This window comes from Thermobia domestica, chromosome 18 (genome assembly GCF_964235325.1).
Source record: "Thermobia domestica chromosome 18, izTheDome1.hap1.1, whole genome shotgun sequence".
NCBI lineage: Eukaryota > Metazoa > Arthropoda > Insecta > Zygentoma > Lepismatidae > Thermobia > Thermobia domestica.
In genome coordinates, this window is record NC_137471.1 from 149,490,814 (window position 1) to 149,504,801 (window position 13,988).

At 36.9% G+C, this 13,988-nt stretch overlaps 1 protein-coding gene and 1 long non-coding RNA gene across 2 annotated transcripts in view; one reads left to right on the forward strand and one right to left on the reverse strand.

Moving 5' to 3' along the window:
• Window positions 1-2,248: 2,248 nt before the first annotated feature.
• LOC145675302 (uncharacterized) lies at window positions 2,249-7,000 on the reverse strand. The gene has a single exon (XM_081745691.1). The coding sequence runs from the start codon at window positions 6,998-7,000 to the stop codon at window positions 2,249-2,251; it is 4,752 nt and encodes a 1,583-aa protein (XP_081601817.1).
• Window positions 7,001-10,075: 3,075 nt separating this feature from the next.
• Window positions 10,076-13,988, forward strand: part of LOC145674904 (uncharacterized) — an 81,931-nt gene continuing 78,018 nt past the window's right edge. The window contains exon 1 of the long non-coding RNA XR_014129060.1: window positions 10,076-10,188. This is a non-coding gene — a long non-coding RNA (uncharacterized LOC145674904). The remainder of the gene's footprint in view (window positions 10,189-13,988) is intronic.

A 13,988-nucleotide genomic window follows, 5' to 3' on the forward strand; every position in this document is an offset into this window, starting at 1 on the left:
CACATACTAGTAAATAAGTGATGTCTTCCTTGACTGCGCTCGGTCCCACACTGAAGCTATAGATTTTTAAAGTTTATTTTCTTATGTCTTTGACAGTCTATAGCTTCGAAAGTATGGACTTTTGACCACAGGTCCATATGAACTATTTCTTTGCTCTGATGGGACAAATCACCTCTGTAGGTTTGATGCTTTAAATTTTCTTACATCCTATATATATACAAGGGTTGGCTGGTTTAAACCAGCTGTTTTTTTTTCAAACCAAAAAACGAAAAATGTTCGTAAAAGCGTAAGTGTTTGTAAAATCTTGATGAACAGACATTTGTGGGTTATCACGTTTCACTCCCATATATTTTTCGTGTTATATTCAGACCTAAATTCGCCATTTATTACTCAAAAATATTATACTACAAAAGCAACTTTTTTTTAAGCTTATAAATGTTTGTGATTTTTTGTAGTTGTTATTATTGTTATGTAATTGCAATCAAAGAAAAATACTAAATATTGTTTCGTTTCAATGTTTATTATTGATAAAATACTTCGAAATGCCGTACTTTGTCTGTAGGGGGAGGGGTCATACAGCCCCCACGAGAGGCCTTTAGTGAAATGAGAAGTATTTTTGGTATCTATTTATGTATAAATTAGTCTGAGCCAAAGTGGACTCGTGGACCAATAAAAGTCATTGTTAACTAACTTGAACTAAAATAGTTCTTCTGTACTCCGTAGTACTTTGAAATTGTCGATATGTAATTCTGTATAATAGTTTCACTTGTGCAGCTGTTTATCTTTTTGCTCTTCTGAAATTACTCTTGACAATTATATCAAGAAGCATGTAAAGATCAGTTCAACGTATTTTTACGAGGATTCCTTCGTGAGTGAGTCGGCAGACGTATCGCATTTGTGGCCAATTAGTCCTGGTTCCGAGTTCAAATGGAGGACAATTTCTCTCGGATGTAACTCGAGAAGCGGTTTCTATTCCGCATTAAGCTTATGTGACCCCTTCCAGCATAACCCGGTTGTTGCATAATAACATCAAGATCAAACAAACTTATTTCTGTCCATATATGATATGAATATATAGAGCAAATTATTTAAACCAAACAAACCTGGTTTAAACCAAAAAATAAGTTTTTTCTTTTTCAATAAAACCATGGTTTTTGCCAACCCTGATATATACTAATATAAAGAAACTTGGAGAAAGTTATATTGTCTACTGTAACGGTTAGTGACATAACCAAGAAGGCAGCAATCTTCTAGAACATAGGCCCGTCTTCCCATTTAGCAGCAATAAAAACAGAAAACAACGTGCTCTGCGGAGCACTAACCCGTCTCCACTCGCTAACGCTCACTCAGCATTATTATGTGAATTAAATGTAAAACTTTGGTAAAGAAAGAAACCAATTATTACTTTTAGCCAAAAAGTAGGCGACGACTAACTTCGGAATAAATACCTGTTAGTGTGCTAATCCAGTATCATCGTTTATACGCGTAACCCCCATCGCTGACGCGCCTGCTCCCTACGGGCGCACCCTTATCACTTGGGTTTTCGTGCTGCACTCCTGCCCTGACTCAGTTAGATAGCACTCGCGCTTTTCAGTGGCCACCTAGCACAAACTAGGGCTTAAGTTTAGAGTTGCCCCTCCAGGCTGTAGGTGCCCTTAGACTTTGCAACATACAAAAAACAGTGCTTAAAGTATTAAAAATTATTACATTTCACTTAACTTTAGTACTCCGTTGGCTTTTAAAGAATTTAAAAGGTTCTCTTCATTATTTTTGAGCATCCATTACACCTGTTCGCCATATTTTACAACTACCATGCTGCTGAAACCTTCCACGAATGCTTCCGCATCCGGCAAATAGTACTAACTTCCACATATCTTTTCTCGTATTAAACCTAACTCTCATGCCGAACTTAAATTCTTAAACATCAAATAAAAACTTCAAATTATCATTTCTTACCTCATTTCTCCTGTAAATTTTCGTGATTTTTATAAAAAGCGGAGGGGTAACTCCGGTTTGTGATTTATCCACGGTGTTAGGAACAGAATTAAACTACCCGTTTAATCTTCCTCTAAAAACATGTTGCATTTTTGCCTCCTTTATTCTCTGGTAAAAACCACAGACTACTACACAGACAAGTTTTTCACCTCTTGCTACAACAGTTTCTCACCTCTTGCTACAAACTTAACATCCTCCCACCTTTGATTAATACATTAATCAAACAAATATATATATTACATAAGGTACAGTCTCAATCTAAAAATTTCTTAGGGAATTTCACTTGCCTACCACTCCTTGTGGTTACAGTCTTTTCAACTTTAGGTACACTTGAAATCCCTTTAACTTTCTCTGCAAGTAGTTCCTCACCGGAAGTTATTTCCAAAGGAAACACACGTTGAATGGGTCGAATCATCTCACCCGAAGAAGTTTTCAAACGAACAACTCTGTGCAGTCCGTCTCTACCAGGATACACGTCAATGACTTTAGCCAAGGGCCAAGCCACTCTCTTCTTATCTTCTAGCTCCAACAGAACTACATCACCTTTCTTGATGTTTTGGTAAGTATCTGTCTTCCCAGGCCGTTGTATTAATTGGCTTAAATATTCATTCCGGAAGCGTTTCCTTAAAATATCTCTTAAATTTTGTTGATGTCGAAATTTCTTGTCAAAAAAGAAACGATCCAGATTATCTAAATCTGGTACACCTACATTAGAAATATCTTGCAAGAACATTGCAGGTGTAATAGGAATGGGATCATGTGGATCATCAGAAACATAAGTCAGGGGTCTTGAATTTACTGTAGCCTCACAATCACATACAATGGTCAGTAACTCCTCATACTGTAGAGATGCACGTCCCAATACTCTCCTTAGAAGCCTTTTGACAATCTGTATAAGTCTCTCCCAGAAACCACCCCACCATGCCGCTGTAGGCGGATTGAATTTCCATTCGATTCTTCTTACTGAGGCTTCTCTTTGTATTTCATTCCAGTCCACTTCATTGAGCAAATTACTTGCGCCTACGAAATTTGTCCCATTATCACTAAACACAATCTTCGGACGTCCTCGCCGAGCAATGAACCTTCTAAATCCAAGCAGGAAACTCTTAGTGGACAAAGATGTGGTGAGTTCAAGGTGAACAGCTCTTATCACAGCACACGTAAATAGGATAATCCAAGCTTTTGTACCATCTTTCAAAATAAGAGGGCCACTTAAATCAACACCGGTCACTTCAAATGGAGAAGCATCTCGTATTCGCTCTTCAGGTAGCGGAGCGGGAATGCACTGAATCCCTTTTGTCTCATGTCGTTTACATCTAACACATTGAGCAAGAATCCTTTTTACCGTTCTTCTACCTTTGAGAATCCAAAATCTTTCTCTGAGAGAAGTCAATACTACACTTACACCAGCATGATTCACACTGACATGTTGCTCAAAAATCAGCAATTCCACCAATTTATGCTTACTAGGTAGAATCATAGGGAACTTAAAATCTTCTTCATCCTGACGTTCTGTTAGCTTCGTCTTTACTCGGTAAATACCTTCCTTATCCTGGAAAATATCAAGAGACTTCAATTCGGACTTCCTGTCACTTGAAAAACTTTCGTCTTGTACGTTCCTGATTAAAATTCGTTCTGCCGAATTAAGCTCAATAGCTGTCAGCTCTCCGCAAACTCGTTCATTTGATTTCTTTGCATTGTTACAGAATCGAATAATCCAAGCAACCATTCTTACTATCTTTGAATACTTCGAAAAATAGGTACAGTACCACGGATCTACTTTACTCTCAACGTACATGCTCATCACCAATCCCCTTTTTCTTTCAGCACTTACTTCTTCTTTATTTGTCATGACAGTAGATCGAGGCCAGTCTGTTTCTTCTTGCTTGAGCCACTGGGGACCCTCCCACCATTGCGATTCTAAAAGTTTACTAACTGAACATCCTCGGGAAGGCAGGTCAGCCGGGTTCTGCTGCCCTGAAATATGACGCCAATCTTCTACATTTGTTAAATTGCGTATTTCCTTCACTCTATTATTAACAAATGTTGCCCATGGTCCTTCACTCTGTATCCAACACAAAGCTGTAGATGAATCCGTCCAAAAATATTCTTTGATCTTTTCAAAACCCATTGCTGTTTTCACAAAATTCGCTAAACGAGCTCCTATGAAACATGCCAGTAATTCTAATCTAGGTATAGTGATACCCTTCAGTGGCGCGATTCTCGATTTAGCTTGCAATAATTGTACTGAAACAGTGCCATTAACCTCAGTTCTCAAAAACACTACTGCAGCATAGGACATTTTAGATGAATCGCAGAATATGTGTAAACTAGAAGATTCTATGTCTACAAACGAAACACACCTGGGTATTTTTACAGTCCTTAACAAAGTAAGTTCTTCTAACCATTTAAGAAACTGTTTGCTTGTTTTTTCCGGTAATTCAGTATCCCAACTCAACTTTTCTTTCCACGTTTCCTGTAACCAGAGTTTTGGAAAAAGAGTAACAGGACAACTGAAACCAATTGGATCAAACACTCGTTGCGCAAAGGACAAAACAACTCTTCTCGTTACTCGTTCAGGAGGTTTCTCACTTAAGTTTATGTCACAAAATAAAACATCATCTTGCTTGTCCCACAATAAACCTAGAACAGATATTGGTACACATTTCTGTTCTTCTTTGCACAACGTAGTATGCTCCCACCCTCTTAACTCAAATTTTCCTTCAGCCATAATGTTCGTTGCTTGTTCAATAAACTCTTTCAATTCATTTTCAGAATCAACGGATGTTACACAATTATCAACATACATGGAAGTTTTAAGCTTCTCAGTTACACTACTATAAGGATAATTGTATTGTTTCAAGTGGTGGTCTATTACAGCATGCAAAAGAAAGGGACTACAGTTAACTCCAAAAACCACCCTGCGGTGTCGAAACACTTTAATCACCTGTTCATTATAATCTTGCCACCACAAAAAACGTAAGTAGTCGCGATCTGCTGGATTAATAGAGATTTGTAAAAAAGCTCTTCTTATGTCCGAAACAACACCTATTCCTTTCTTTCTGAAATTCATGAGAATGGCAGGAATAAGTTCTAACATATTAGGTCCCTTTGCTAGACAATCATTTAAGGAACGAGATCCCTTTTCTTTACACGAAGCGTCAAAAACAGGTCTAACATTTGTCGTGGAATTTTCTTTAAAGACTCCCCGATGAGGTAAATAATGCCCTCGATTACCTAACTCTTCTTCTGGAACTTCTTCTATAATTCCCTCATTTTCCCAGTCTTCAAAAATTGCGCTATACTCATCAAACTTTCCATCCGCTATTAATTTCTCACTTGCTTTTCTTAGTCGCTTCTCCGATAGATCTCGGTTATCGGGAATATCACTGTTGCCATCTAGCCAAGGTAAACAAGTCTCATATCTTCCCTCTTCGTTAACAGTTACAGTTTTCTCAAAATGATCTAAAACCGCTGCGTCTATTTCACTTTTTCTCAAGGTTTCACAGGGGTCAGAAATTCCTATGGCTTCTAAATTCCACAAATCTGCTAAACGTGTATTTTGATTCAAAAGAGTAAGAGTCACCATAGAATGAACACTTTCACTCATATACTCGACTAATTTTCCGACTACTACCCAACCTAGCACAGTTTGAATAGCAGTTAGACCACAATCTAAGTGATGCAAAGTTCCGGTATAAAGTTTACCCATAACATCAGCACCTAGCAATATTTCGATTTTTGGAGAACCGACACCAATATCTGAGACAATTATATTATTTGCCTTCAACTCTTCAAGCCAAGGACCTGGTTTTAGTTTTGGTATGGGATTACAAATAACACTTTGATCCAAAACCTGTATTTCAACTGCACCATTACCTACCTTACCTTTCAACATTATATTGTAACATTTATGTTCTGTTTTCTTCGAAGAACCACCTCCGAATAACGCATGTATTACTTGTTCAGTTTTCACTGGTGTGTAACACATCTCTTTAGCAGTACTAGACAAAATGTAGGATCGCTGAGAACCTGAATCAATGAGCGCCCTTACAATGCGCCTTTTACCGTTAGCTTCCAACACTACCGGTAAAGTTTGTAACACAACATCTTGTGTGCAACACTGATTAGACAGGGTAGCTTTAGGTTTCTCTTCCTCCTTTTCCGATTCGCTAGTATCCTTACGTTCGGACGGTAACTCCGCGCACATAATCACCCAATGTTTTTGTTTACAAATAACACACTGCACTTTTGCTTTGCACGCCTTTGAAAAATGCCCAACTTTTAAGCAAACAAAACACGCTTTTTTCTTTTTTACGAGTTCTTGCTTCTTGTTTAAAGAAAGCTTTGAAGCATGAAAACATTCCTTACTTTCGTGATGCTTATCACAAAAAATACAACTAACAGAATTTTTATTTCTTTCACCCACAAACAATTCACTCGCGGTCATAACGTGCTCCTCTTCTCTCTTCTTTTTCTCCCTCTTATTGGAAGCTTCCATTAACTTGAAACCCGTTTTTGCAAGTGATATTCTTTCCTCACCTTCAACTTCCGCTCTCAAGAACGCCAACAACTGGTTTAACTTGTCACCATATGTTCTTTCTTGCCCATCCTCGCTACTTATTGTGACACTAGCATTTCTCAACCACACTCTTAAAATGTCCTCTGGTATGCACGATTCAACCAATGGAAATAACATCGCAGCATACTTATCAGTAGTCATTCCTATGGATTCTAGTGCTCTCAAGTACGATTCAAGTTTATCATACAACTGTGACGTATCAACCTTGCACTTTGTACTTGTAGCGTTTTTAATGACTAATCCAAGCAGTTCCCTCACATAAAATTCTATTAATAACTCTTCCCTACCAAACCTATTTTTCAAACATTCAATAACCTTAGAATAATTCTCTGCTGTAGGCGGGAAACTATCCACTATTTCACGAGCTCTGGATCCTTGTACCGTGGCTTGGATCAAGTACTGGAACTTGTCTTCTTCTTCCATCAATCTATCCTCATGAATTCTTTAAACTGGCTCCAGAAACTCAACCAGTTTTTAACTTCACCTCCATATTTTATTAGTTCAATTTTTGGCAGCTTCAACTTCCTCCTGGAAGTAGGCGAAGACACCACTGACACTTCACTACCTTTGTTTGACACTGCACGTGCACTAAAAAACATTTCAACCTCGATACGAGCGGCATCCATCTTTTCTCTATACTCTTCTGCCTTACCGAATTCCTGTTCAAAGTCCTCCTCTGTTTTCGTAGAATCTTGCAAAATCAATTCAGTCACTTTCCCGGTTAACTCTTCTAGTTCACCAGATAATCTTTCTAACGTAGCGAACTTTGTCCTTACAGATTTTTCTGAAACAGGTTCTTCTTTGAGCACTACTAACAATGCATTGTGTGCACGGGTGAAAGATGCCCGTACTACTTTTCGTTTTTGTACCAAGGATTCCATATTTTCTTTCTTTGTATTCACACAAAATTACTGAGACAATAATTTGTACTTTCTTGCAAGTTTCTATCACGTCTCGAGGTCACCAAAATGTTAGGAACAGAATTAAACTACCCGTTTAATCTTCATCTAAAAACATGTTGCATTTTTGCCTCCTTTATTCTCTGGTAAAAACCACAGACTACTACACAGACAAGTTTTTCACCTCTTGCTACAACAGTTTCTCACCTCTTGCTACAAACTTAACACACGGGTTAATTTACAACGCCCGCTCCAGCAGATACTTTCACTCAGAAAGTAGAAATTACACATTAATAATTTTATGAAAATGAATCAAAACTTACCTAACCTTAAGCTAACTCCTACCCTACTTATTTATATCTTACTCTACTTTACCTTACCCTACTCTACTATATTTTTTCAAACCGCCCTACTTATCGATGCGCAGTTGGGGCGTGTCTTGTAGTAAAATTTACCCTTATGCACTCTAGTTTTTACGTTGTACGTCCATACCGTCCTTATACTGACCTCTCCTTATGTCAATCTGCAAGTAGTAACTAACCCCTGCGGGGCTTCTAACCCGTTCCTACTACTACTTAAACTATCGATCCGTATAGTAAATCTCCACGCAGGTCAAGTTCAGACATACCACGCGAAATAATTGTTGAAAAATTATGTTTTTTTTTTACTAATTTATTGTCCGAAAGAGTTACGGTAAGGGTTCTTCTCTTGGGAGTACGTAGGAAGAGTTGAGTGATTGCAACGAAAGGCTGATATTTCGTATCTCCCCCAATCTTGCACATATAAGATTTACAGTGTGTTAGTTACTTTACAAAATATAGCTGAGCTAGGGACAGCTAGCGAAGAGAGTTAGAAGCACCCAGAGCCCTTGTACTTCTACTTTTATCATAATTTAGACAAAAAACAAAGTACTCGGTTTTGAAACCATGAAACGAGTTGGGGGAGATGCTAAATGCCATCCCCAAATTTTTCTGTACATTTTACAATCTGTGGATCCGTATAGTAAAACTACATCTTGACCTGTACGTTAAGTTTTCATTTAATAATCCATTTATTTATTTGTTAAACACTTTATTGTAAGTTTTTACATTTACTATAACAGCGAAAAGAAGTTCTGGCAATAGTATACATGGGAACGCTGTGATCTGCGTTTCTTCAGTGTTCTATTACCATTTCTACATTAAATACCATAAATTTTCTACGTAGTGCAATAGTAAGAAGTATCCATGTGCACAAGACATGCGATATGCGTGAAATTCCCTCCCCCCCCCCACACACATATAGTCATAGATAAAGTACAAGGGCACTACAGATGCAGATATAAAGTACAGGTACGTTCTTTTTATTTTCGTATCAGTCGATAAGTAAATCAAAGTCGCTTTGTTACCCCCTTGGTAAGTTCGTAGATACTCAATGAATAATCCCTAAAAGTATGAGCGTCCACCTTCCTCGGGAACTGACGCGGCTTTACGTATATGAGACCGCCCTTGTTTCCGGTGCTCCAGGATACTTCTTACTCTTGCATTACGTAGGGAAATGATGTTATTTCATGTGCAAGTGGTAACAGAACACATAGGAAGCCCAGATCATCTTGTATTCACACTCCAATATAAAGTGTGAATACACCCTGATCTGCGTTTCTTCTGTGTTCTATTACCACTTCCACATGAAATACCATTTCCCTACGTAATGCAGGAGTAAGAAGTATCCTGCAGCACAAGACATGCGATATGCGTTAACCCCCCCCCACTCATATATAAAGTACAAGGGCACTACACATGCACATATAAAGTACAAGGGCAAATGTGAGGAATAAAAGTAAAAGGACAATAAGGAGCAGAAGGAGCGCAAAACATGCGATATGCGTTAAATCCCCCTCCCCCCACACACATGCTCATAGATAAAGTACAAGGGCACTTCACATGCACATATCAAGTCAAGGGCAAATGTGAGGAATGAAAGTAAAAAGACATAAGGAGCAGAAAGCATCATATCGAATCAATCAAATACTAGGAGGATATATTCGAGCTACTTCCAAGAGAAAGTTATGAAACCGCATTTGTAGGGGATACTTTTTCTTCAAAAGAAAGGAGGCCACATGTCCTCCGAAATTCTCTTTTATTCCCAAAAACCGCATCCCTAGCACATACATAACACGACTTACACGTCCAAAAAGAACTATTCACTATTTTTTTTATTTTCTACTTATTTTTAATAGATGATTCAACTAAAACAAAGATTTTTAAAACAAGAAAATTACATAGCTTTTTTCCCTCATTGTCTTCTGTCTTCTTTTACCGGAAACACCTACCGTCAATGTGCGCAGACCCAAAACCAGAAAAACTAGGAACTAGAACCCAGACGGAAAACACACCTATACTTAGAGTTCCAAGATGTAATACGATCACCGAGGAATTTTACTCAATTTATACACGTAATTCTAAGCATTATAATTCGCATTGAAATGACCAGAAACTGAAAGTAAACATAAAAAAAGCAAACTTCGCGTTACGTTCTTTACACGAAACCCTGTACGGAATGACTCCCAAACTTCCTTTCTCTCTGCAAACACCGCTAAGCAATCATTCTTGACTTGGTACTAGTACATACACCTCAGACACTTGCACATCAGCAGCCGTGAAGGTAATCACGACTGAGGAAGAACAACAAAGTGTAAGACAACTACATTATTTTTTATTTTCGTATCAGTCGGTAAGTAAATGAAAGTAAGTTTGTTACCTCCTTTTTAAGTTCGTACTTACTCAGTGAATAATCCCTAAATGTATGAGCGTCCAGCTCCTTCTGGAACTGCTCCGGTCTTACGTATACTATATCCTGTCCCGTTTTTAAGCAAAAGTGACCTAGGTGTCCCGTAATTATTATTCAAAATATAAATTGTCAATACAAATTCTACACTCTTTCGTACCAACACTCATTGGAAAGGTTTAGCTGTGTCTGGAACTTCTGAATGTTCCAAGCATGGCCTTACTTCATCAGCCCTCAACTTTCCACTCCGCAGTAGAAAAAATACAAGGTCAAACATTTACAGTTTTTGAGGTAATTTTTGTTTGATATGATTTAGAGAAAAATTTAGCTTCAAAATCTCAAGATTGCTTCATTTCAGTAGCTTTTGCTTAAAAACGGGACATTTAGGCGTCCCGTTTGGGAATCAGAAAAACACGGGACAGCGGTTGTGAAAAAGGGACTGTCCCGGCTAATACGGAACGTCTGGTCTAGTGATGGGCAGTGGGAATATTCCCGGTGGGAAGGAATTTAAAAATGGGAATATTCCCGTTTTTTTTCCCTGGCCTATAAATTCCCGGGAAGGAATTTATTTTCATTTCTTTACTTTATCCTCCAAATTATAAGAACCATATGACTAATTACCTTTTTTTAATATATTATGCTTTACTTCTAGGTTTTAAAGAATTTGGAGATTAAAAAAAATTAAAATTATTTCACGGTACTTTATATAACTAATAATATGATTTTTTAAGTTCCATTTCCACTTGCACTAAAACGTAGGGTAATTGTTTGGTATTTGAGGCCAAAACTAGCAAAAAGTAGGATGATTTACGGAAGAAATGAGTTGATAGTGATGTTCAAATAGTCAAGAAAGTATCAACCATATTTTTTTAAGGAGTAGGGGATTTATACAAAACGGAAAGGTAAGTGGAAGTGATTTATTTGAGAAAAGAAGGTCAATTGTTGTCAACGAAGATTGAAAACAACGTGCCATGCGGCGCTCTAACCCGTCTTCATTCGCTGACGCTCGCTCCGCAATGCTGTCTGAATATAATGTTGGTAACGTAATTTAACGTATGAAACCATAAAATAACCGCATCGGAATAGAATGTCGCAAAAAAGTAGGTGCAAAAGCTGGCCCCCAATGCTAAAAAACAGCCAAAATTAGCCAAGTACTATTTTACAAATGATGAAAAGGAACCATTTTGTAAAGTAATTTCGAATTATGTAGAAATAGAGATGAAGTACTATTAATAAACCCTGAACACCATTAGTAATAGAGGTCTGTCTCCTCTCTCTGACTCGAATTTCTGAAGAGGTACGGGGACTTCTTTTGCATGTGAATTAACGCATGGAATTTCAAGAAACAGGTAGAATGAAAGATCGTGTATGGCAATGTTACGTGCTAAAATATAAAGATAAGTAAGTATCTTGCAAATTTCGTGAACATAAATATGTATGCGCAAATGTTGATAAATTGGTGAGACATGTATCTTCTAGCATTTATCCAATCTGATTGGTTTATAATATTTATAAATTCAATGTGTTTACAATATCAGTAATAGTCAAGTTGAGCAAATCCACTTACATATAAATTTAAACTGTTACTATATAATTTTTTCGCACATATTTAATTGATAAAACATATTGTAAATAAATGATTGGGCTGACTTTAACAACAAGCCGCTCGGGAGAGGGTCTCCTAGACGCAGAGTGCCAGTACCATCTAAATTATTTGAATGTGCAATGAAGTGGGCACTTTCAGAAATGGTTTGCGTCAAGACAACGCTAATCCTAACATTAATCTGCTACGCCGTTGGATGTCGCTACCATCCACATATAACGCGACTCAGATAGACTTACACAGTCCCAGTTCTAGTTTACCTACTTCTCATGAGATGTCGCCATGGTCTCTATTCCATAATTTTTGCTTTCAGTGTTGCTACTTCAGTGTTTGAAACACGTTCAGTTATTTAGTTCATCAGCATACGCGTATGTGCAATTGAACTAGATAGATATGTAAGGTGATTTTTTTCCAAAGGTCGACCGGAACTCCTTCTAGACGAACATATAATTGTTTAATTATTAGTAAACTATAATAACAAGTCAAGTAAATGCTTAGGCTATGCGAAATTCTTGTTTGTACACAAATAGTTTCGATGCCAGTGCCAACAGAAAATTGCTTTCTTCTAAATTGTAGCAACAACCATCATATTCGATTAAACCATAAATTGCCCCATCGTTTGTTTAATTTATTCTGTATATAAATAATAATTTCATTTGTAATTTGGAAATGTTTCAATGGTTTGCACAGACTTCGATTAAAAAATAAATAAATAAATAAAAAGTTAGTTATAAAATATGCTAGATTGGTTTCCTTTTTCCCTCTACTTTTATAAACGTTAATAATTTATAGTATTGACACGGAATAGATAGTCATAATGTTCATTTTAGAAAAGCGTCTGATTTCAAATAATGAGCAAACTTATTTTAATAAATTAATAATTCTGTAAATGAAAATGAAATGAAATCTTTAAGTTTTACTATTACTATATTATGGTTTCAAAGTTAAGTTCGTTTTTTTATAAAATCACAGTAGCTATATTATTACAGTTGTCTCCAGGCCCGTTTTCAGGGTAAATTCTGGCTGCCTAAATTTTGCTCCTAGTTTTTTTGCGATATTCTATTCCGATGTTGTTGTTTTATGGTTTCATACGTTAAATTACGTTACCAACATTAAATTTAGAGAGCATTGCCAAGCAAGCGTTAGCGAGTGAAGGCGGATTATAGCCCCGCAGGGCACGTTGTTTTCTATCTTCGTTACCAACAATTCACCTTCTTTTCTCACAAAAATCACTTCGACTTACCTTTACGGTTTGTACAAATCCCCTACTGTCCTAAAAAAAAAAAAAATGTGTTCGATACTTTCTTGACTACTTGAACACTACTTTCAACTCATTTCTTCAGTAAATCATCCTACTTTCGGCTATTCTTGGTCCCCCAATACTAAACAATTACTTTACTTTTTAGTGCAAATGGAAATTGAACTTAAAAAAATCATATTATTACTTGTATAAAGTACTGTCAAAGAGTTTTAAATTTTTTAACCTTCAAATTCTTTAAAACCTAGAAGTAAATCATAAAATATTAAAATAATGTAATTAGTCATATGGTTCTTATGATTTGGAAGATGAAGTAAAGAAATGGAAATATATTCCTTCCCGGGAATTTATAGGCCAGGAAAAAACCCGGGAATATTCCCATTTTTTAAATTCCTACCCACCGGGAATATTCCCACTGCCCATCACTAAATAAGCTAACATGGCGCAATCTGTGATCGAACCATTTACTCCTTGCACCAAAGATAAACGCTCTACCACTGACCTTGTTTTTAAAGGACTTAAAATATGGAGTAGGTTCATTAAAATGAGGGATGAAAATGTACACATAGGGTGAATTTTGTTATTCCATACTGCAAAATATCTAAAAAAAAAAAAGCATCAGACGAAAAAATGTACGAAATAAATTTATATTTTGCAGGCAGAAATTTCTCTATGCTAAAATTCCCTTACCCCTTAGAGGTGTACGGCGAAACTGAAAAACTGTTTACAAACCCCGTCATTTTAATTGATGATTCGATATGTAAATTTTATTGGAAACATTTTTCGAATGCTGATATGCTGGTGTAATCGGTTAAATCTAGGTTCACTAAGGTATCTTCAAGTAGGTAGGTTAGATAGGCCTTTCTCATCGCCGAAGCTATATAA

What these genes read in the sequence shown, in the direction of transcription:
- LOC145675302 (XM_081745691.1), bottom strand. Translation starts at nt 7,000, where the DNA reads ATGGAAGAAGAAGACAAGTTCCAGTACTTGATCCAAGCCACGGTACAA.